The 25,884-nt window shown below is 35.8% G+C and overlaps 1 protein-coding gene across 2 annotated transcripts in view; it reads left to right on the forward strand.

Moving 5' to 3' along the window:
• The window catches only part of pcgf3 (polycomb group ring finger 3), a 51,881-nt gene that overhangs the window by 10,149 nt on the left and 15,848 nt on the right, over window positions 1-25,884 (forward strand). Inside the window, exons 1-6 of one of the 2 annotated variants that reach the window (XM_032555105.1) lie at window positions 709-851; window positions 9,765-9,874; window positions 14,290-14,407; window positions 17,626-17,722; window positions 23,860-23,915; window positions 24,130-24,237. In XM_032555105.1, coding sequence (XP_032410996.1) covers window positions 9,860-9,874; window positions 14,290-14,407; window positions 17,626-17,722; window positions 23,860-23,915; window positions 24,130-24,237 — 394 coding nt within the window. In that variant the 5' untranslated portion in view covers window positions 709-851; window positions 9,765-9,859. Of the gene's footprint in view, window positions 1-708; window positions 852-9,764; window positions 9,875-14,289; window positions 14,408-17,625; window positions 17,723-23,859; window positions 23,916-24,129; window positions 24,238-25,884 lie in introns of those variants that run through there. The other variant, XM_032555104.1, reaches the window with a different exon arrangement.

The following is a 25,884-nucleotide window of genomic DNA, read 5'->3' on the forward strand; positions in this document are numbered from 1 at the left end:
TGTGCAGTTCAGTAATGTAGCTGACCTCCTTTCATTTATCCTTTCAAGCTGCTCTTTAGTTAATTCTATCATACATGTGCTAGAACAGATTTTCTAATAAATGAACTGCTGTAAATCAGTTTGTGTCCCTTGAAATATGACTCTTTATTATGATTAATTTGATCAATTATTGAAATAATTGTCAACTAATTTACTAATTGAGTAATCTCCAACTGGACTATACAGATTTAAAGAAGGCTGTTTACTGAAAAAAAAAACAATACATTTAGAACTGCAATTAAACTGAAGGTGATTTAATTGCGGCAAAATGTATAAATATACATACATTTTGCATTTAAGATAAATATCTGTAAATATGTTTTAGCTAAAACACCTCAAGCGGCACAGTTTTTTCTTCAGATTCACGATATTTATGCCTTTTAAATAAGAAAATAAGTCTTATTTAAAATAATATTTCAATTATTTGTTTCTATTCATCTTTTAATGCATTTCTTTTATTGTAGTTTAATTTTTGAAAAATCTGTAAAATGTGTCAATTTTTTAGCATTTAATTGACAGAATAAATCAATAGATAATTGTAAGTTGCAGTCCTGAAACAGTCGATAAGAAATCTTGATTTATTAGTTGCTGTTTCTTTTAATCTTTTGTAATTATTGGATCATTTTATACATTGTTCTCTTTGGTTACAGCAAGGTGGTTCAGCAGGAGAAATCAGTTAGAAAACTGCTGCTGTCAGTGGGTGTGGTTGACCCAGAAAACTGCTGTTATCATCAAACCAACATAGCGGTGAAGTCGAATCTCCAACAGTTTGGCACAATGTGAAAAATTAGGACACCCTACAGCCAACTTGTGTGATTTTTAAAAAGAATATTTTTGAAATGGTTGAAAGTTCCAGTAAACAAATGTAAAATGAGGACATACACGTAGTAAAATGTGCTTTAAAAATGCAATTTATGATGAGGAATGAATTTGGACACACCTGCATTTATTCCCACTCAACTTGCCTAAAATTACAGTGAATGCCCAGTTAGGGATTGCAAACGCCCACAGATAGTTGAAATCCACGACTACTTTGGAAACCCTCTAAAAAAGCTTGTAACTGTCTATTTTAAAAGTTCAAACACCAAGTATATCTTATTATGCATTAATATACAGAGTAAAATAGTCTTAGCTCTACTAGCTGACGTCATCTCGGCTCTCTGGAGTTACAGCCAATCAGAGCCAAGGAAAATGAATGCCACTCCGGGATTGGTTGGTCTGTAAATGCCAGCCAAAACTGTCAAATAGCTTTGCATCAAGCTTCACCTTTCCAAGCTGCATTTTCTTTGGGATATTATAGATATGCTTTACGAAAAAAATCTGAATAAATTGGAATTTTGTTCCACAGAAAAATTTTGGGAACAACTAATTTCGCAAATACTGAACCGTGAAATGCGACATGATAATTCTTTGAAAATAATCGGATATGTATCTGATTTAGTATCACAAATCATGTTTTTTTGTTTTGGCAAAAAAATTGGAATTTGAGAAAAATGATGAATCACACAACTGTAAATTATTGAGTTTGTTTTAATTTAGCATGTGTTTAATTGATTTATTGCTTAACATCCCAACATTCAGCCCAGAATAAAGATAATGTCTTGTTGCTGAAGAGTCATCTCCTCTTTCTAATATTTAGGTTCTAGGAAGAGGATAAATCCCATGTTAACTAATGTATTTGTTACTGGGAACTCCCTGGTTGTTGGTTTATTGTGTGATGTTTCTCCTCGTTTGCCTCGCCGTGTGTCTGCACAGCAGGAACATTGCTTCTGTGTTTGATTTCTCCAAGAGTCCGCATAACAAGCTCATTTGCTGCCTCTAATGACACATGCCACTTAGGAGAAAATATTTGTGCAAAGCCTCTTAGAGTATTGGAACTCTTTCATTTTTGTGTAAGCTGTTTTTAAAGGGAATCATTTACCCCTTTTCACATGAAGGCAGAGATGGTCTTACTGCAGTAATCTACCCAATTCCCCCTCAGGGACCAATTTAACTGCAGGCACACATGACTGTAGCAGATATATTTAGTCAGGCCGCACAAGTTAGTTGTGCTGTTGTAACTCCACAGTAGGACATGTTACAGAAAGATGTTTTATAATGGTTTTTGTCTCAAATAAGTTCACAAATGTATGTTTTTTGTGTTTTTATTTTTGGACTGTAATGGGTTATGCGCATATATGCTTGCCTGTGGGCCTGTTGCAATAAGCAATAAATCAATTAATAGCATGATAAATTAAAAATACTGCAATAATTTGATTTAATAATGATTTATTGTTTTTCTCTTTTCTCTTTCTATCAAAACTGGATGATAAAACTCTTAAGTCTGGTGCTCTGTAAACAAAATGGTCCTTCAAAAAAGGTAAGTTGAGACCAAAACACCAGACTAAAGATCTTAATCATTCAGTTTTTGGTAGAAAGGGAGAAAAAAAAGAGGAAAATGATCAATTGTACAAATGTAAATTATTGAGTTTGTTTTAATTTATCATGCAGTTAATTGATTTATTGTGTCTTATTGTGTTTCCATTAAGAGAATTTATTTTCAAAATGTCAAATTGTGCATTTATACCGTCAGTGGAAACACATCTGACCTATTTGTTTGTCTGCTTAATTTTAAACATCTGTGCCCTAGATTACACTTAAATTCAATGATTTTCTGTGTGACCCAACACTGTTGGCAATATAACCTCTGATATTGTAGCAATTCTGCATTGTTTTACCAGTGGACTTAAATATTTAGACTGGAGTCTTTCAGAAGCTGTTTCTGTTTTAAGTTATCTTCCTTTTCTCTTCGGGATAAGTGACACTTTAGCTTGGAAAAACTGCTCCGCCTCAACTCAAAGCTCGATTATTCCAGCGCCGCTGCCTCTTGGCAGCTCGTCCAGCCTCCTGGCTGGCTGCAGTCTGGTTCTGTTTGGATCGCCTCTATTGTCTGAATGATTTCCCCAGGCACAGAGTCGTGCTGGGGGGATTGAGGGCCATCAGAAAGAATTAAGCAGGAACAATAACTGTGTGTGTGACGGGGAAAGTGTGAGGGAATCTGTGGGCTTTTCTCGTGTTTTTCTGTGGACTCTAAGTTTTGGTTTGAGTGTTTGTGTGTGTGGTCCTGGGCTGTGTGTTTTGAATTGAAGCCAAAGTTTCCACAACAAGCAGAGGCCTCTCCTCCTGGCTCCGGGCGCTGATGCAGGCCTTCGCTGTCCGTCGCTCCAGCTGGCGGCCAATTTATGCTGGATCCAAACACTCCAGCGGCCCAACAGGGGCTCTTTGTGGAGCCGGAGTGTTTGTCTGTCTATTCTGTGTGTGCTTAACACCTTTTGGGACTTGTAGTCCAGTAAATGATTGACTGCAGATGTTGTTAGTTTTAAAGAGGTTTCTGTACCATTTTAGACATAAATCATTCAAATGACAAACTAGTTTTTCTGAGGCGTTCGGGGTAGCAACTGTTTCAGTCTTTGTTGTTGCAAAACTTTCTGCTGAATGTTTAAAGAAACACTTGGAGGACGCTCACTGACGGGAAGAAATTACAAAACTTTTGCTTGAGCATAATTCATCTTTTTTCATAAAACGCTGCATGACATAACATAAACCACGGCAGACTTTTAAACTGCAGCGTTTTTATTGTTTCGATACATTTAGGTTTGTTTTTGGGAAGATTTAGAAGAATCCATTTCTTCTGTTTAAAATCAAAAATCAAATCAAATTTTATTTGTATAGCACATTTCAGCAGCAAGGCATTTCAAAGTGCTTTACATCATTACAAACACAGAAACACAATGCAAGATAGAATCAACAATCAAAACACAGCATTAAGTCAAGTTCCATCAATAAATTTGTAATTGATTACGTTTCAAATACAATTCTAAACAGGTGGGTTTTTAGTCGAGATTTAAAAGAAGTCAGTGTTTCAGCTGTTTTACAGTTTTCTGGAAGTTTGTTCCAAATTTGTGGTGCATAGATGCTGAAAGCTGCTTCTCCTCGTTTGGTTCTGGTTCTGGGGATGCAGAGCAGACCAGAACCAGAAGACCTGAGAGGTCTGGAAGGTTGATACAACAACAGCAGATCTTTAATGTATTGTGGTGCTAAGCCGTTCAGTGATTTGTAAACTAACAGCAGTATTTTAAAGTCTATTCTTTGAGCTACAGGAAGCCAGTGGAGGAACTTTAAAACTGGGGTTATGTGCTCTATCTTCCTGGTTTTAGTGAGAACGCGAGCAGCAGCATTCTGGATCAGCTGCAGCTGTTTGATTGATTTGCTGGACAGACCTGTGAAGACGCTGTTGCAATAATCAATACGACTGAAGATGAACGCATGGATGAGTTTCTCTAGATCTTGCTGAGACATTAGTCCTTTAATCCTGGAAATGTTCTTCAGGTGATAGAAGGCCGACTTTGTAACTGTCTTTATGTGGCTCTGGAGGTTCAGGTCAGAGTCCATCACTACTCCCAGGTTTTGGCCTGATCGCTGGTTTTCAGTTGTAATAACTGAATCTGTGCATTGACTCTAGATTGTTCCTCTTTAGGTCCAAAAATAATAACTTCAGTTTTGTTTAACTGTAAAGTATCTTAATTATTAGACAATGAAGTAACATTGCCTATTCAAATATGGTTGAAATATTATAAAAAATATGTTAACAGACAAGGTCTCTCTAAGACATTTGGTCACCTTATAAATATTTTAATAATTTTAAATTTTATAATCTAATTTGTGATTATTTTTTATTTGATTCAAGACTTTTTAATTTAATTAATTAAAAAAAAGTAATAATTTAGATTGATAATTTAATAAAACAATTTTACTGGAATTTTGCATTTTATAAATGTTAAAGTAATTTTTTAACAATTATTGAATAATATTTTCTATAAGTATCTGTTTTTTTTGAGGAGCTGGAAAAATTCTTTGTGGAACGTAAAGCTGTGAAAAATAATTTGACAAGTTTAATTTTCCCCTGTCAGTCAGTAAAACATCTTATTTTAGGAAACTTTTACTTAAATTGCTTCCTGTGCTGCTCTTCTCCTCTAACAGGCCACTTGGCTCCACTTTGAAACCGCTTAACAAGAGCACCGACAATTAAATCAGCCGAAAATTAAATCAAGACTTTTAACTTCTCCTCTTAATCTAATTGTTTTCATTTAACACAAGTGATTCAAATTGTTTTGATGCAAATCCTAAACATCATAACCTGATGTTTTCATAAATCTTTGGCAATAATTTAATGTTTGTTGGCCTAATTTTGCAGTATGTTTGTATTTTCACCAGTCTATTGTAATGTGAAAATCAGATTGATATGGTGATTGATTTAAAAGATAATATTGCACTGTAAAGGATCAGATTTATCACAAATAAACCTGCAGTTTTAAGTGCTTTGGCAGCAGCATGCAGTGCAATATACTGATTGAGTTTTGTCGTTTATAAAAGCAACTTCATATTTTGGATTTAACAGAAGCTAAAGTTGGGAAAATATGATGGAGATGGAAAATTTTGGATCAGCTGATTTTATTTCACACTATTTTGCATCGGACTTTTTAATGCATAAAGTAAATTTTCTTCACCATTTTTTGGAAAACATGTAAAATAAAGCTCTCTGATATGGGATTAAAGGTATATTTTTTAGTCAAATAATACACCACGGGTGTTTCACATTAGTACTAGTGGAGTATTATCAACATAACAAAGGAAATGTATTTCATGCTATTTAATATTTCTATATTTTATCATAATGAAATTAGACTTTACTTAGCACATGAGAGTATCATCATCCATTTAAACAAACTGGAGTCCATCAAAAAACAGTCTAAACCAATAAAAGATTGTTCCTGGGATCCATACAACATGTTCTGGATTCAGTAATATAATCTTATGATTAAGACAATGCACCACTGAGCTCCAACAGCACCAGTATAGACTCCAGTCCACCATCTGAAGCCATCTTTAGATTATTCACATTTCTACAATCTCTACTGTAAGATTTCATTTTTAATGACCTGAACTGTAAATGTTTGGGTGGAATCTGACTAACGAAGAAATGCAGCAGCTATGACGAGGCTCTGTGGCTTCTGAAACCAGAGGGACTGGTTTCAGGGATGTAAATTAGTTTCTTCTTTTTTTTTTTTGAGGCAAACAGTTGGACAGGTTTCAGTGGGAGGATGAAGGATGGTGATTAACTCCATTATGAATCACTACAGCATGTCAAGAGCAGTTTATTTAAATCTTTTACTCATTTTCACCTTTTCTATAACCAGATTCATGTCTAAGGTTTTACACCAACCCCACATCTCAAGAATTTATGAGAGTTTCTTTAAAATTTATATTTATTGCTGTCAGATCCTTTTCCATTTGATACTAAACTGTTTTATAGAAGCTCCAGCATATTCAGAGCAATAATTGAACCACAACTGCACAAAAATATATACATTTTTCATTTAAGTAAAAAAAAAAGAATCTCTGTCTGTAAATATGTTACATTGAATTCCTCAAGTTGTATTGTTTTAGCCTCATCTGGTTCAAATTCTGTAAAAAAATAAATATATTAAGCATATTTTGCAATCCAATTCTTAATCCAAAAATAAACAACAGATTAACTCTAGTATTTTAGCTGCAGATTCATTCTTTGCTACAAATCGTCAAGCGTACACAAAAGGGATAAAATGTTTAAATTATTTTAATTGTTTATGCATATTTTAATGTATTTCTAACATGGTATAAAATAAGCTTAAATGGTTGAAGGAAAAATCTGGCGAATTTGATCAAATAATCGATTTATAGTCTGAATAACCAATAGAAACATTTATATGTAAAATAATTATTGCGTGTACATTCAGTATGTATGGTAGAAGGTCTCTGAAGTTATAAGAGAGAAAAAACCTGGTAGAGAAGCTACCAATATCTGTATTGGTCCTGATATTGAAAAAAATTCTAGATAGTTTATCAGTGATGATGTCTCTTCAGTCTGAACCTTTTGAAAGGTTTGTTGCAGTTTATCTTCACGTTTGACCAAGACAGTCACCCTGTTGTTTCTTTATTTATTTTACATTGACTGTTATTCTTCTAATTGCAATGATTGAACAAATTAAAGTTGTGTTGTTTTTACATCTTGCTATCTTGTGAAGCTGTTGGTGTATTTTAAGTGTGCTGTAGTGGTGCAGAGTTATCAAATAAATTTATAATTCAAATACATTTATGTCAGTGTTTGAAAAAAGAAACATTTTGAGTCAATTCACCACGGTTTCTCTGTACTGGATTGACTGCTACTAAAGCTTAAATATTGGTATTAGAAGTGAAAAAAGTGGATTCTATTCATGTGTTGTTATAAACCTCTATTTGTTAGATTTAGATTAATTTAAATTCAGCAGGGTTGATGTTGTATTTTCTGTTTGTCTCCTGAGTCATGCTGATATTTTTCATCTGATTTGACTTTTTAATGAGCTGAATAACAAAAGGAGTCAGAGGTGCTCTGTTTGACCGCAGCTTGACCGCATTACATCACGGAGACACTGCAGGTGTAAAGTTACAGTAACATCCACGTTAAGGCGCTGTGACCGGCAGCAGTACAGTGTGTGTGTGTCCTCAGCAGCCCTCTCCATGTTTCATCTCGGCCGACTAACCGGGATAATTTCACGGTCTGATGAGCTGGCAGAGACCGGCCGGCGCGCCGGACACTTTAAAGACTTTCTTTTTCTAATGCGTGTGGCGGAGGATGAAGGATCGGTGGGTGTTCTTCGCCTCAGATTTCCCCTCTCATCGTGACTAGAGAGGTCGACTCCTACGATTAAGCGATGAATCACGCCTTATGATGGCATAACTAGTCACTGCTGTGCTGGACATCTTCTTCCCTTCAGCAGAGGGCGGATTCAGCAGGACAGAGGGTGGTTGGACTTGGTTCAAAGTCATTGTCTTTCTCTGCTGAACTCACAAACTTTAGTGAATTTGACAGTTTATTTGTTTCTTTAAGGATCCCCATTAGTATCTACCGTAATGTTCACACCAAACATTACAATAAAAATCCTTTACAAACATTATAAAAATATGAAAACAAAATTAAACATAAAATTCAAAATCAACCGCTTCAACGACTTACAGATATTACAAAAAGACAACAAAAACTATTTAGATCAAAACAGAACTGAATTAAAAACAAAGATAAATAAAACAAACAATAAGAAACTATAAATATAAATTTAAACTTTCCATCAAGTCAATGTTAAATCACTCTTAATTTTATTTTAAATTTACATGATTAGCCATCAGTGTAATTTCAGAAGGCAACATATTCCAAAAGGAAATTACTGCGTACATATCTGTTTTACTTTTCAGTGCGTTGGTTTGAGGCAGACGTAATGTTAAAGTGATAATAAAGGTTTGTCAGGTATTAAATACATGTTTATTACAGGTGGGTAACAACTGTGAGAAAAGGCTAAACGGTTTACATGAAGTTCAGATTTTATGGAAAGAGAAATGAAGACCACAACCCTGTTAAAGAAGTATAAAAAAATCCTTAAAGTGATTGTTTATTGCTTTGTTTTTTTTATATATGTTTTGGATAGAGGTGCACCAATTGCAGTTTTCTTGGTGATCACGATTACCGATCTTTAAAAAGTCTGACTTGCAAATTCCGATTTTGACCGACACCAATTTTTTTGTCTGAAATGTTGCTAAATATTGCAAGAAAGTCTCTGAGTTGGTAACAGTGGGGTAACGTCAAACCTTTCCCACAGGAGAGCAGGAGAGGACAGTGGTCGACCTTTAGACCTTTGTTCAGGTAGATAATGTTGGTGGATAAGACTGGCTTCACATGGAAGTAACGGCCGATCACCTTTTCAAAACATTAAGGAAATTGGCGCCAATAAATCAACTGGCAGATAAATAGGTTCACCCCTAATTTTGGTTCATTATTGTGCTGAAAAACCCAGTAATTAGTGCCCTATAAAGTTTTTCCATATTCCTTTTTTCCATATTCTGCTTTTTTCGTCTTAATTTTTCTAAATTACTTTTTAAACATATTCATTAACCCAGAAAGTCTGAAATTATGGTGTGAATGAAAAAAAATTTACAAATCAATAGCTAGCGGTCAACCTAGCTGTGGTTTAACAAAACATCAGCTTTATAAAGTGCTAAAGTGTTTCCACCTCTTCGTTGAAAAACTCAACCATTATGTGCAAAAGGCATAATCATGAGTTTATGTGTCACACCTGCGCAGTTTGAAATTACAACTTTTAAAACTTTTACAAGTTTTATTCTTGTAGTTTTGACTTTAAACCTTGTAATTATGACTTATTCTCATGATCATGATTTTATAACTCATAATTACAACTTCCTCTTGAGCTTTTCTCCTTCCTTTCATGGCAGTAATGGGCTTCCAAATGTAATAAAGGTTGGATGTTTAAAAATTTGTAAGCTTGAGGTAAATTTGCTGCAACAAAAGATTACCGTAGTTTACTTTTAGGCTTCTTATTCGTTCTTAATTCCTGAGGGGACTAAGAATGCTAGATGCTAACGTGTTTAAAAATGTTTTTTATTTGACATTTTTCCTGATAGTTTTTTTCCTGGTGTGTACAAACTTAATAAAAACTTGTTCCATCACTTTTCAGGTGTGAATCTGTAAATATAAAAGCAGAAAACCACCAAACTTCCTTGTTGTCCTCCTCATTTATCCCTCTACCATCACCTCCTTATTATTTAACAACTCCTCAGCAAATTCTTGGTAAAGCTTATTTTCTTTTGCCTGTTTCCAGGCTTTGATGAGAGGCACTCCATGATGAGCAGCTAACGCCGTCGGCCGCACAACCGCAGGAAGAGACGTGGCTGCTGCTCCACCCACAGTCGACGCATGGCGGTATTAGGGGTAAGATGTGCTCTCCTTTTCAATGTTTTTACCTCCTGCTTTGGGAAAAATCTCCTAAATGGACTTGAAACATTGTCTAACTCAAAAGCAAAGGGCTTCTCTGTTGCATTTTTCCTTGTCTTGCCTTCTGGACGTCTGCACAGTTCTTGTAGTTGAGGAGGATTCCTGGAGATGTTTCAGCCTCTAAATAATGGATGCTGGGTGTCTCAGAGTCTGATTCACTGAGCATAACCCGCCATTAGCTGAGCGATCCACGCTGCTCAGCTCACACCAGGTCGCCTGGTTGCATCTGTGGTCAGCTGGATGCAGAATTAGATTAAAAAAAAATCACAGAAACAAGATCCAGAAACATTTTCTACACAACTAGAAGTGCTGGAGTTAGTCCACTGTGACATATACCTATTCAGTCTAGAGATAGTCCAACTGGCCTGAAGGATTTTATCTAGCAGGTGCTTTTGTTCAGTAAATAGGGCCATTACCTTATCAGTACCCTGGTAATGGCCTCAACGCATCTCACAGTTGCACAATTGTTCCTTAGACTTCGACTTCGACTTAGACTGACTTTGTTGTCATTTTCAATGCACAGGGTGTATACAGAACGAAATTTTGTTGCATACGGCTCAGGATAATGTTTGAGGTTCCAATGTTGTGAGTAAAATAAAATACAGTATAAAATATGAATATAAATCTAAATATAAAATATAAAGTGCAGGACTGACAGTAAAATAGAAGTTATTTAGCTCTGTACATGTGCAAGGTATAAAGTGGAGACCAGTTTTTGAGTGCAGTCCAGTTAAGAGTTCACCAGTCTGATGGCAAGTGGGAAAAAGCTGTTTCGGAACCAGGTGGACCTGCACCGGATGCTGTGGAACCTCTTTCCAGAGGGCAGCAGGGAGAACAGTCCATGGTGGGGGTGTGAGGGGTCACTGATGATGTTTCGGCCTCAGGACACGCATCCTGCATCGATGGTTGACCTGACATTTCGCCCTTTTGCCTGAGCTGGGTGTGGAAGGTTGTTGCCGAAGCAGTTTCTCCTTGTGTGCCTTCTTCTCACTCACATGAGAGTTACCGAACTCTTTTGCAAGCTCAACCAGGAAGTCCACCCGTCTCTCCTGCACCCCAATGCATGCCTGATAAAGCACATGTGCATTCAGTGCTGCCATGTCAATCATGTTTGCCAGGTTTGCTGACCAGCTGTCACATAGTGATGGAACCTTGGTCACCCCCCGCAAGATTATGACTGAAATAAATGCCATTAGTTCTTGTGAACTAAATAGGTGAAGCAGTCACCTATTTATCCTCCACAGCACAAAAGGCTGCATGCAAATTTGCATGTGCAAAGTCTCCCAGATTTCTTTTGCTTACACTTTTTGCATGATTTTTTTGAGGTGGATCAACACAATTAATTTGGTTAGTTTATTTCTAAACTGTCATTTTATACCCTCTTAGCTTTATTTCAAAGAGAAACATTACTAATTTCTTTTAGAAAAACCTTTGCATATTTTTTGAAACAGATTGTATGTTTTGCAAACTCTATGTACATTTGGCAAAATGACCTGGATAATGCAGCACAACATCATGGATCAGCTGCAAAAGGTCACATCTCTCCAAAAACACTTCATGTATGCTTCAAAACTAAACTGACTAGTTGTAGGTATCATAGATACCCACCCCCAACATGGACTATTCACATTCCTACCTTCTGGCCTGACGGTCAACGGCCACATTTACAATTGAAGAAGGGATGCTAATTTGAGCCATCAGAGTCGTCAGTTTGGACTCAGGGTCTTTTGGCCCTGTATCAGTAAGTCTGGGGAGAAATCAAAAACCTAGTACTCCTAGTTTAAAGATTAACTCAGTAGGAGCGAGACCAGCTATGACTGCTCCAACATGCCTGAATCAAACATGAACATTTAATTCATTTATAATGGTACAGGGATGCATCCAGTTCATGCAAAGCCAACAGATACCTGCATTTTTTTTACAATGAACAATTGAAATGTTTGGGGTTTTTTTTGCTAATTTTTCATAAAAATGGTAAAAAACTTTGGGTTAACTCCCACCTGCATGTGTCAGTATTTCTTACTTCAACTAATCAGCCTTCCTTTATGTCAAGTTTTTTAATAAGAACAGGATTTGGGTCTCTTTGTTTCAAAAATTTAGCTAAGTTTAAAAGAAAATAAAAGCTGACTTGGATGCAGCAAATTTGGCTTTTCAGGAAAGTTTCACCTATTCCTAACTGTTGATTATAAAAAGAGGAAAAAAGATGAATGTTTTGTGTTGTAGTTTCTTGTATAAGGAAATTATACAGGTAATAATTTTTACCCTGATTGCAAAATAAACGTCTCCATCTGTATCTTCGGGCCAAATTTGTATCATTTTTGAATTGCAGTTGGAGGCCGCACAAGATAAATCCAGGGGCCACAAATGGCCCCCGAGCCACACTTTGGACACCTCTGACCTAATAAATGCTGTGAGCATTCACACGTGCACCAAGTTTCTACAAGTAAACTCCCAGGGATTTGTTAACAATGAAACCACAGTGTGTCACGCTGTTGCTCAACTCGACTGGAGCTTCCTCTCTATCGGAGCGATTCGCCCTCGGAGCGGCGAGTCGCGGCGCGTTCGTCTGCGTTGCTGCACAGCAGCTGTGCTCACTTGTGGATAAAAATCGGTAATGAGTTGTTTCCGCCGGCGATAAATGACTCTCCTGGCTCCTTGCTGATGTTGTCAGGTTGGAGGTGGATTGAAGGGAGCAGCAGGTTATTAGCAGGGAATAAACGAAGAGGCAAGTTGGCGTAGAAAACAATGATGCTCTGTGATCTAATATAAAAAGCTGCAGTAATATCCAACTCATGTGAGAGTTTAGTCACCGAGGCTTACAAAGTATTAACCAATTACCCTCAGAGCAGATCCAGCAGCAGCACTTCACTTCTAGGAAGCTGTCGGGTCATTTTTCTTTATAAAAAGTTGATGAAACAAACTTGGTTTGAGGAAAAAGAAAAACTAAAGTGATTATTTCAAATTATGTTGCAGATTCAGTTTATTTTCCCTTTTCAGAGACAGTTCTTACTGTTTTCTAACTGGATTCTTAATGGGCGAAAAGAGAAGCTTAAAGGTTAATGACATATAGTGTTGTGAAAAAGTATTTGCCCCTTTAAATCATCACTTGGTGAATTTAAAATGCAATTTTTAAGTTATGATTTAACTTCTTATTAGAACAAATTATCTCAACCAATTTCACCCTATGTGAAAAAAGTATCACGTATTTCTGAATCCTGGCAACGACTGTTTTGCTTAATTTCAAGCAAAACTTACTACCTAAATTCTATTTAACGACAGACTTTGACTAGGCCCCACTGAAACCTTAATTTTTGTGTTTTTATGAGTAATTCAGCAGTAAACCTCCTGGTGTACTTTGGCTAAATGTAAACTTAAGTGCACTGAAACCATTCCTTCAAACAAAAACAACAGATTTAAGGTCATGCCACAGCATCTCAATTGGATGTAGGGCCAGACTTTGACTAGGCCACGCTGGAAATAGTTGGACATTGTAGTTCAGGATTTGCTCATTTTAGTTTTCCTAACGCAGTCTGAAACCATCACTTTGCCTCCACCATGTTTTTCTGAAATGCTGAGTTAGTTTTACACCAGATGTAATGAGACAAACACCTTCAAATAAGTGCAGTTTTTGTCTCGCGTTTCTGGGACCATCAAGATGTGTTTTGATAAATATATATAGCGATTATTTTAGTAATCAATTATTTTGGCGATTAATCAGTTAATTGAATGATATAACTTGGCACATTCTGGGGATTTTTCATTAAATGCTTTTTTATACCATATTGAAAATGCATTAAAATATGCAAATTGATCATTCAATTTATTTTGTAAATAAGAAAATACACATTTTGTTGCCTAAAATGCAACAAAATAGTGAATTTGAACATAGTGAAATTCTGTCATATTTACTTGTGACATATTTACAGATACATTTTTTTCTACTTAATTGTCAAATGTATACATTTTATGAACAGGTTGCTGCTTTGGATATGTTGTTCTTTTAGCAAATGGGCTTTTTGAGTCTGTATGCTCCAGTTAATGATAAATTGATTACTTAATTAGTTGACGATTATTTTAATAATCGATCAATACGGTTAATCGTTTCAAAGAATTCATGGTTCCGTGCGCTCTAACAGGATTTTCATGTCTCTTTCAAGAGAAACAGACCCAAAGCACCACAGATTCTCCTCTATATCCAGTAATAAACATGATTATTATAATCTAATCTAATCTTCTTCATTGCCATCAGTGTGGGCGGTGTTGTTTTGTGTCATTGTGGTACAGCTAACCGAGGTCATGTGATGCTTGTTTTGATCTTCAGCCCGTTTCTTTGTGTCCCTGTTCCTCCCCAGAACCCCGACATGCTGACGAGGAAGATAAAGCTGTGTCACATCAACGCCCACATCACATGTCGCCTGTGTGAGGGCTACCTGATCGACGCCACCACCGTCACCGAGTGCTTACACACCTGTAGGTCCTTCCTCCCACGCTTTCCTCATCCGCTCAGTCTTCATCCGTCTCGACCCGTTTCCTGTTTTCTACCTTCTTCTTTTTGTTCTCTTTTATTCTAAAAAGCAGAATCAGAGAAATAAACATCTTGTTTTTTTAGCAGAAAACTGAAGCAGTTTATAGATATTTCCCTGTTAAACGCTGATCTAAGTCAACATCTTGAGGTAATTTTGTGCACACACGATCACAGAGCGTGTAATCTGTACATTATATCTCACAAGAAGGGGGGAAATAACGTCGCATCTCGTTCACACTGAGGTGCTTCATTAGCTGGGTTCAGCAAAGTCGAATTACACCATCTGCTGCTTTCTGCAGTTTGTTACTATTTTGTTGGATCAGAGTTTGACACAAAATTACCCTCCTTGAGTCAGAAGAGATCTTCATTAGTCGAGATTAATGTTTAGGCTGCATCATTAAAACACAATAGAAAATGTTGAATTAAAGTCTAAGCGGTATAAAGATAAAGGGAACACATGACGTTATATGCAAGATGAAAATATTTAAGCTAAAGTAGAAAATTGTTCTTGATTTCTGATTTTAAATAATTTTTTTTCATCTCACTGAAAATTACAAATGACAGAAAATATATTAAAATATCTTAAAACTGTGTTTTATTGTTTTACTTTTATTGATTTTACAAAAACATAGTCACTATCATAATGCACAATGCAAAAAAGATAAGTAGGTTTGTGCATCATGATAAGTAAAACAATCATTTCAACTCTTATTTCCCAGGGAAAGATTACAATGTTTCAAATACAGAATGGAGAAATGCAAAAGAAAATTAAAATTAAAGAGTAAGAAATACAAATAAATAGAAGAACACGATCTAAAAACATTAAATAATGATAGTGTATTTATAAGTTTATAAGTAATTTATAAGATAAGTGTAGTTTTATCAAAATATTAACAGAATGAAGTAGAGATTTTATGACAACTAAATGAGGAAAGTTAAACATCTTGTGAAGTTATAATTTGGTATCAGTTTTACAGATAAGGAAATATTTAATCTTTTGACAAATCAGCATCAAATTATTATCAGTAGCAGGAATTTGAAACAATTATACAAACTACTTGCGATAGTTCCTGACAACTCTATCAAAGCTTTTTTCCCATTAAAACAATTTTTTCCTGTAATATTGTATCTCTATTTTGCTAATATTATGATTTTATTCTTGTAATTCCAAAAAACAATCCTAATTCTCCATCATCGATGCTTAATCCTTTTTTCCTGTTTTCGGGTTCTGTGTGGGTTTTTAAAAATGTTTTGAAATCTTTTTCATGTCTTTTATTAGTTCATGTGCATGTTTTTATAGTTTGTAGTTCTTTTGTGAATCATTTTTAAAGCCCAGCTTCCTCTTCGTTTCTTCACCTCAACACTTCCTGTATAACCAGTGAGGCCTCTGCTGGCCTGCAGACTCTTTAAATGAAATCATCCAGTTTCTGGTTGAACTCTTTTTCTAGTTCCTGCTCAGATGAAGCCTTCTGCAATTCACTCTGTGTTTTTCTGAAAAGAAACCAGCTTGTTTGTGAATTCAGGGATCCCTGTGGGGTCACAGAGTTTACAAGTCTGCGTCCTGTTTACTTCATCTGCCATCTGAAGCTCACATGAGAGCTGAGCCAGTGTAGAAAGCTTAGCAAGCAGCGCGCTGACACAAAGCTGATACTTATCCTGCAGGAATTCTGGATTGTTTTTAGCTACAGGCTGCTGATAGCACTTGAAGGGAAACATTTATGATATTTGCAACATGAAAGAACAACGAAAAGGTCAGAGAAACCTGGATTAAATTCATAAAACAAACCCAGATGCTTCAGTACAGTTAGTCTCCACTAGAGGGAGTCCGATCACCACAGATGGGAGCCTTCTTGGCCACTTCAAACATGAAGCGTCCAGACGTGAGGCTTTGATTTTTGCCTCTCAGTGTGGAAAAAAGGGGGCTTCACCATCGGAGAGCCGAGACAACAAAGACATTCGCATCACGTCATCGGCGCAGCTGCTCTGCTGCAATAAAAATGTCAAGAAGAGATGGATTTTACGGCACAACGGGTTCCGCAAATTACACCACAGGATTCCACAATACGTTTATTGTATCCAACAAAAGGTGGCTGTAGTTGAAAGTAAAATTCCCTGAAGTCTGAATGTATATTGAGGAGATTTATACCTTGATCCAAAGTCGCTTTATGATTTTGAATGAATCATAAAACAAGGCACATTTGGTTCTTTTTAATTGAGACTTTGTTTTTTCTTTCACACTGATGTGTTTAATACTGAAGAGACTCTTTGCATGTTCCTGAGCAACACAAAATGCAGCATTCAGTAAAGAAACACTGGGGTGTTAGCTTGTTGTTTGGAGCTGCTGGTCATGCAGAGGTTTGCATTTATCTTGAAGAGTTTCTTAACATAATAAGAATTTTGATTAATCATTTTCATGATAATAAATTTCACACAAAACTAACAGTATTATTGGAAATTTTATGTTTGCACAAGAGTGTCAATAAACATCAGTAAATTCCGCAATATGATCAAATGCAGTTACATGTGTTGCAGTAAGCAACAAATTAATTGATAAGTTAAATTAAAACAAGCTCAATAATTTGTCTTTTCTCCCTCTTTTTGCCAAAAACTAGATGAAAGAAGTCTTCAGTCTGGTTCTTTGGTCTCAACTATCCCTTTTTTGGAAGGATAATTTAGTTTACAGAGACTTTATAGTTCATTTTATTTGTTTTTCCTGTTCTAGTGTTAAGGGTTTGTTAGAATTTAAAGTTTATTTATCTCTGAGAATGTTTTATTATATTATTATGGCCAGAACATACCATTATATTACTTGAAAATGTTCTCAAAGCATCAATGACAGCCCTAACTGTGTGCAGCTTAGTGACATAAATCACATTTTTGTATTTATTTTTTTCCCTGAAGAAGTCTGTTTCAAGTTGGAATGAACAATATTTGTGCTTGTGGAACTATGAATGAAGTCACAACTCTTCAGTTACCTAAAAAAGAGCAATATGTGTTTTTTTTCTTATCATATTCACGCTAGTTGTTTAATTTCAGGACCATGGACGAGTTTGAGGTTTGCCACTTTTAAAAGCAAAGGAAAGGCATCATTGTAGTGAAGCTGGGAGGGTAATGGAGGATGTACACTGCGTTGTAACGCTTCATCTGCTGTGTGTGTCTGCAGTCTGCAGAAGCTGCCTTGTAAAGTATCTGGAGGAGAACAACACGTGCCCCACGTGTAGGATTGTTATTCATCAGAGCCATCCACTGCAGTATATCGGGTGAGTGGGGGACCGCCGCAGAGCAGCACGCACGCAAACACACACACACACACACAGACAGACAGTCTGCAATCAGCAGCACGCCGCCACTAACACGATAAACTGCCGAGGACTGAGGAGCCGATGGATCCATTTTATTCCAGCTCTGCTGCAGGGAGCAGCGGCACGGCCTCGAGCTGCTGAGGCGCTCTGTGTGTTTTTCTAATAGATGATGCATCTAACCCCAACTCATTCACAACCTGGCTCTACATAAACACTTCAGTGCTCTGCAGTTAATATTACACCGTGTGTGTAAAACACCAGAGTCAGAATGCTGGTGATTCGGTTATGTTTTATTTAAAAGCAGCCAGCGTTTCACTGTAATCTTTTATAAAAGGGATTCCTGTAGTATTCAGTCTTCCTTCCTTCCTTACTAACTAACAAACTCAGTGACTATTAAGTAACTAATGTAACTAAGAGGTGCACCGATTTCTTTGATCTTGCGATATTGGTGATCCGCCGATACTTCCATGTGAAGCTGACCTTATCCACTGATCTTATTTACCTGAGCAAAGGTCTAAAAATCAACCACTATCCTCTCCTCTAAGACAGGTTTGACTGTAGACCGTCCCACCAGGTCATTCTGCACATTTGCATTAAGAATAGTCAACCCTGGGGCGTGCCGTGGTGGCGTAGGGCGTAGCGCGACCCACATTTGGAGGCCTCAAGTCCTCGACGCGGCTGTCGTGGGTTCGACTCCCGGACCCGACGACATTTACCGCATGTCTTCCCCCCTCTCCTTCCCCCTTTCCTGTCAGCCTACTTTGTAAAAAGGGACTCTAGAGTCCACAAAAGAGCCCCTGGAGGGGTAAAAAAAAAAAAAAAAAAAAAAAAAAAAAAGAATAGTCAACCCACTGTTGCCAACTCAGAGACTTTCAAACAAACAAAAAAAAACTGGTATTGGCCAAAATCGGAATCAGCATGTCAGACTTTTAGAGATCGGTAACCTAGGATTTTTAGAAATCGGTAATCTAGGATCGGCCAAAAAACTGCAATCGGTGCATCCCTATTGTCCACATGCAGCCAGGTATTTGATAAACAATATATTTTCATGCGATTGGCCTTTCATTCACAAGTAACCTCCATTTAATATTAGGGATGTACAATATATCAGCAGGTATTGGCCGATATTTGTCATTTTCATAACATATTGATTTTGGTCTGATAAATAAACCTGAGTCGATATGAGCAACTCATATTTATTTTTCTCTTGTCAGGTTTTTGCTCTACACTGCCCCCTATTGGTCTAGCATCTTTAAAACAACGCTCAGTGGATGAACACTTTTCTTAAACTAATCAGATGTTAGTATCCTGTTTGTCATCGTTTTAAAAAGGAATTAATGCTCAATTCAGATTTTTAAATTCGATTTTTTTTCTTTTTTTTGCGACTTGTATTTCACCTTCTGTCTGACCTGCAAATTCTGTATTGGGTATCGTGATAATGTGCCTAATCAATAAGAGTAGATCTATTCAGTCTAATTCTATGCTTCTTGCTCTGACTTATTTATTCTAATTTATATTTAGAATTACTAATTGCACTTTCTGAACCATTTGAAAGAAGATTCGCTGAAATTTAGGAAGTCAACCTTTTGTTTTTATCAATTTCTGTTTCTTTAATTCTTTAAATCAAGATTACATTTATTTAGAGCTGCCTTTGATTATAATCAACTGGAACATTGATTATTATATTTGATGATTTTGATGATAGCAGTTGACAAAATGTAATGTTTATGGCTTATTTTATAATTGGTAATTGTGTTGTTTTTACCATTTAAAGCACTTTGAACTCCCTTGTTGTACAAATAAAACTGACTTTTTACCAGCAGCATCTTAAAAACAAAATTAGTTCCTGTTTATTTAGGTGTAAAATACCAAAAAAAAAACACAACAGTTTAGCAGACAGAAAATAGTGTTTGAACTCCAATAAAGTCATGTATAATTCATGTTATAATTAATCTTGAATTTTATAATTCAGGATGAATTGTGCAGAATTTTATTGATTATTTAAGTGGAAGAACTGAAAGTGGGTGGGAGAAAAGGTGCGTAGGAACCTTGGAGGGCTATTGATCAAGAGCGCTTTAAAGGATTGATTGAGTGTCTCGCTTGAAAGGGAAGTGAAAAGAAAAGAGGGAGTGGGAGAAGACTTCAGCACAATGCCCAACTTTTAAAGCTTTATTACTTTTTCACAGAGAGCCGGGGGAGTGCAGATTTGCATTCTAATGAAACACTAATGTAATTTCCTTGATTAGTCTGATCTGTAATCTGTGGCTGCAGCGACGCGCAGTTCAGTGTCGGCTCTGCATGCGTTCAGCAGGAGCAGCAGAAATAACCTCTGGCCTTCTGAGATTCAGCTTATTGTTTGTAAATTTTTCACCTGCTCGACATTTTTTACTTTTTAATTTAGACATACTTATTTCTATTGACCTTTGTCATTTTTTATGACATTTCAGCAACAAAGTTTAAGGTATTTTCTTAGATTTTCCTGAGTTAAAATTCACAAAACTGGCAATGTGCGTCTTATATTTGATTTATCTCAGGGGTGTCCAAAGCGTGGCGCAGGGGCCTTTTATGGCCCTTGGACTGATTTTGTGTGGCCCTCAACTGCAATTCAAAAATTATACAGTGAAGGTTGAGAGTTTGAATTTGAAAGTCATGTTTCAAATTCAACAACAAATTATAACATTAAAACTACAGTGCTGTTTTCAGAAATAGAAAAAACGTATGATATATAACTGAGTATGATTTTATTTTTTACTTATTTTACCAGCTTATATTTTATTAGTAATTTAAAAACTAATTTAATTTTATGATACTAATAATTAAAAATGTATCATTTAAACACATTTGATTAATTTTTTTTAAATTTTTGCTTTTTGTTGTGGTTTTCCCTAACCCTATCCCTCCCTTTAAATCTGGGACTAATAGAAGACATTATTAGATGGTCGGATGGTCTCAATTTTGCTCTAATAAAACATGTTTGATCAGACGGGGTGTTAACGTCACCTCCTTTTTTAAATCACTTTCAACACAAACAGTTTCATCTGTTTCTGTTTGGATGCGTGGCTGAGTTTTAGTGTATTTAGTGGTGAAACCTTTGCTACTCAGCGATGCACATTTTAAGAAACTAATCCTTCATGACTTTAGAGATGTAGTTTCCGATGAAAGCCGCACAGCTGGTGCAGAAAGACAGGCGTTGCAGCGCTGCTGTTGAATATAAGTTTAATTTCTTTATGTCTTGTTGAGAGGTTTTATGTTTTTTAATCAGAATGTTTTAGGAAATGAACCAACACAGATGCTTCAGAAACTTTAGGAAAACTAATCCACATCCAGGCTTCATGTTTGGTTCTTAAATGGAAACTCTTGAAAAACACATTTCTGACCTTTTTTATTTTGAACAGATTTCTCAAAAAATATAAAAAATGTGTTTTAATAGAATTTAACATAATTATATTTACTTTTAGTCCATGCTTTGTTTCTCTCTCTTTTTTTATAGAGATTGTGTTTCTATGTTTTGGACCTCAGGTTATTATGATTACTAGCTCTTTTGAAGTCACTTTTATTCTTGTTAATGATTTCTGCTACAACTGATTTACATTTATATTAAAAAAAAATACTATTAATGTGAATTTGTGACAACAGTATTTGACAGAATTAAGGTTTAATAAGCCCTTGAATTGATTTGCCAGTATTACTTTTGTGATTAGTGCAGAATCAAAATGTTGCAGTTTTAGTTATCATCAAATAAACGGAGCTGGCTGCAGGTTCATTATTTCACAGGAAATTTTACATAGCTGGAAATTACACTTGACAACAAACATCACAAGTGATTTAGAGCTAAAATGTCAAACAGATGGTAAACAAAACTCTTCGGCTTATTTATATTGATCAAACTTGACACAGATATGGGATATCTGAATCTCTCTTTAAGAAAATAATCTGTTTACACACTTTTCTGAATTTCCAAGTGAATTAGGAAATTATCGTTTTCATATCTGCTGTTTTTCAAACATAGAACATCAATTTTACCCCCAAAAAGTCCAATACAACCAGAAGTGGGTAGATTATCCAAAAATTGTACTCAAGAGAAACACTACTTCAAAATATTTTTACTCAAGTAAAAGTAAAAAGTAGCCATCCAAGAAATTACTCAAGTAAGAGTAAAAAAGTATTTGGTAAAAAGTCTACTCAAGTATTGAGTAACTAATCAGATTATCGCTCCTTTAATACTTAAAAATTACACAATCAGACGGACAAAAATTAAAGTTAAGTTCAATTTTAGTATTTCAAGGACAGAAATTACAATAATTCTCAAGAGTAACAAAAAATAGCAAAATCAGGCAAAAGAAAATTTATCCAAATAATCTTTTTTAAAAATGAATCTTAATGTTTTATTTTAAAATTTATTATTATAATAAAATTATTAAATTATTGATGTTTCAGTTAACAAAAACTGCAGGTTTGTGTCTGGTGAATTTTTTGGTTTAAACATGTTTGTTTTTCATTCAGTAGGCAGAGAATCCAGACATTTTACTCAAATAAGAGTAGAAATACTTAATACTCAATAAAATTGCTCAAGTAAAAGTAAAAAGTACAGCTTCGTAAAATACTTCTAAATAATTGTAATTGAGTAAATGTATCTAGTTACTACCAAACTCTGAATGTAACCAAGAAAAACAAATAGCAAATTCTTCAGGTACCAGAAAAAAATTGGAAGTACTACCATCTTTTGTCCAGCAGGGGTCACTGTTTTGCTGCTCCCAGCTCGTTTTCTTTTGACCCTCAATGTGCCGCAGCGTTGACAAACATGCCACGCTTTCTGGATCTTTCCTCCATAACTCTGCTGCAAACCCGACACGCCGTGTCCGTTATCCGGCTGTCAGAACCAGGTGTCAAAAAGCACCGTCAGACCCAATCCGCCCCCACCGTGCCGCCGTGTCACAAGCACAGGAAAAAAACAACAAAAAAAAGAGGCTACTTCACAGCCAGACTGGGAAGAGCATATGCTCCACACCAAATTCAAAGTGTCAATGTTACAACACATTTGACATTTTTCCATAAATGTCATCTTGAGGTTTGGAGTTTTTTTATGAACCAGAGTTTACAGAGATGCAAGAGGGCAAAGAGGTGAGCATTTTTGGTTTGACATGCTGCATAAATCAACTGGTGGGTTGAAGAGTGACGCCTGTAGCTGCAGTCATTTCACATGGTTTCAAAAAATAAAAGCCTGCTCTCTACATGAGAAGAGCTTTTACTCTCATTTCTCCTCTTAGGAATCTCAGAAGAGTTGATGGAGTTCCAGTTAAGGTGACAAGTTCAGAGCAAAAACAGAAAATCCAATAGATTTATTTTCTAGATGTGGAATAATGTCTACAGTATATGCCCACACGTTATTCCCTATCCAACTGTCTTAAAATTGTGCACTATAAAAATACAAAATCAAAGTATTTTCAGTTTAGTTTCTAGTTTTTTAAAAGTCAATAATCAATGATTTTGATGAAAACTGACTAGTTACGCTGGCAGATTGTCTCACTTATAACATGGGGAAAATGTCCTGCAAGTGATTTTTTTTTATCAATAGAAAGGAACAATTTATTTAAAACAAGCTCCTATATCTTTCTAAAAAGTTTCATCTAAGTTAGTTTTGTCATTTCAAGTGTACTAAGGTAACTAGACCAAAATACTTCATATGATTTTGTGTTTTTGCAGTACATTCTCATGTGTTAGAATGGCCCAGTCAAAGTTCAGACCTAAATCCATTCTCAGTTCCTCTCCATGTAATCAGACTGAGCTACAGCTGCTATAAAGAGAGGGAAGTTTAATGGCAAAAAAGTCAATTTTTTACGGACTGATTCTCATTTGTAAATATTTAAAATATTTTTCTTCCATTTCACAATTATCTACTAATTTCTGTTGGTTCATAAATCTAAATACCAAGGAAATGTCTGGGAATTAATCATCTTGCAATGCAGGGTACTTTAAATTTTAACTAGAGACTGAATAATTTTGGTTCTGAAATGTAGAAATGAACATGTTGGATTAATATTTTGTGTACAACTCTTTGGGTTAGGTTTGCTAACCATCTCCTTCATCTGTTTTAGCCATGACCGAACAATGCAAGACATCGTCTACAAGCTGGTACCGGGACTTCAAGAGGGTAAGAGTCACCCTCTTTTATCAGAAACGGTTTTTAGCTTCATCCATGTTGTTTATCTCTATCTGGCTGGTTTTACATCGTTAAAATATGCACGCACTTTGACAGCTCATCCTTCATTTATGGATTGTTTTCTAGACCCGAGCAGCTTTTAGCACAGATGTAATCAGACACTTGAGAAATCCCCTTTTATTTGTCGTGTTTGCCTCTTGTGCAGCGGAGATAAAGAAGCAGAGGGATTTCTATCAGAAGTTGGGCATGGAGGTGCCTGGGGACATTAAAGGAGAGCTGTGCAACATGAAGACTCATCTAGATCAGCGAAACGGTACAAACACACCCTTAATGCACAGGCTTCAGAAATACAGCTACCATTTTGCATACACTATTTCATGCAGTTGCTGGCTGTTAAACTTTTTCCCCACTGGGACTGAAAGCAGCAACAGCATTGAGTCGGTTGTTTCCAGTTTTGAAGGTTTTGTTTGTTTATTCAGGAGATGCTTTTTTTCAATTTAGTCTGATAAACACTCAAACATTTTGGATTTTTTTTATTGCAAAGGTAGGGTTGCAAGAAAAATTCATCAATTTCAATGTGTCTCCATACAAAAGCAGCAACAAATGGTAATAATAAGCTGCACCATTCAGGCAGCCAGTGATTGAAATAGGCCATTTTCCCCTGAATGGCTCTGACAGCTGGTTTTCCAGTTCAGATACTTCCTTTTCTGTTTACTTAATGCACCAAAACCAAAAATGATAACTTGTTTACTTTGGAGATGCATCATAAAAACATCATCTGTCTATACTTAGAAATGGAGGACAGAAACTCACAAACTGTCCCAACAGACCTGCAACAATAACTCAATAAACCAATTGATTGCATGATTTTTTTTTCTCTTGTCTCTCTCTTTTTACCAAAGACTGGATGACAGAAGTCTCATCTAAAGGACAATTTTTAAAGGACAATTTTGTTTGTTGTTTTGTTTATTTATTTTGGATATTTAAAATGTCTTTTCAGTGTTAAACCTTTGTAAGAAATTAAAGTTTATGGAACTTTGAGAAAGTGTTCTCAGATTACTAGTATATCCTTTTAAATGGTCTCAAAACAACATTATAATTTATTGCAATAACTTCTGGGATAATTTATCGTTCAGCAAAATTTATTATTGTGACAGACCTAATCCCATCTCCAGCAGGCGAATTCGACCCAAATCGGATGTTTTTGGCCCGTATGCGACCCGCTGCAGTCTAAACTGAGCAATTCTGATCTTTTCACCCAAATAAATATCCAATTTGAGCCACATCCAGATGTGGTACTAAATTGGATATGTATCTTGTTTTTCCCACATTCATCATGCCACATTTAATTCAGTTTTTACATCACTGACTTGGCACATATGTCATAATTCTGCACCAGAAAAAGCCAAATGCGGAAATCCAGACATAAATAACAGCTGAAAAAATCATAATTACGAAGAAAGTCTGTTCCATTGAAGAACATCAAATTGCAATCCCTTGTTAAAGCATATATGACATTTATTTTTATTAATTGTACTGAAGTTAAATGACAGAGACTCAGTCAGTATGTGACACAATCTGAATTAAAAAGCTAATTGTGTTTTCAAGGTCGGAAAAAACAGAAAAATTTATATTATTCATCAGCTGCCTGAGTTGTGCATCTTGAGGTAGCGGTCCCTTTGTTAAAAGTTAAAACACAACATTGTCAATAATGCAATTTGTCCATGTTTTTAAGCCTGAAAGTGAACAGATTTATGCTGTAAATTAGAGAACTGAGCAGTGTGAAACGTGGAAATAACTTTCTGTTTAGTTAGCAGCCACTGATCAGATCTTCTGATTTATTTTAAAGGGGGAGTATTATGTAAAATCAACATGTTTCATTGCATCAAAAGCACACCTGAAGTGTTATCTTCTTTCATGCATGTTTGAAAACCCCTTTATTCTCCCAGGGCAATAAAAT

The sequence above is a fragment of the Xiphophorus hellerii genome, chromosome 23, assembly GCF_003331165.1.
Source record: "Xiphophorus hellerii strain 12219 chromosome 23, Xiphophorus_hellerii-4.1, whole genome shotgun sequence".
Lineage (NCBI taxonomy): Eukaryota > Metazoa > Chordata > Actinopteri > Cyprinodontiformes > Poeciliidae > Xiphophorus > Xiphophorus hellerii.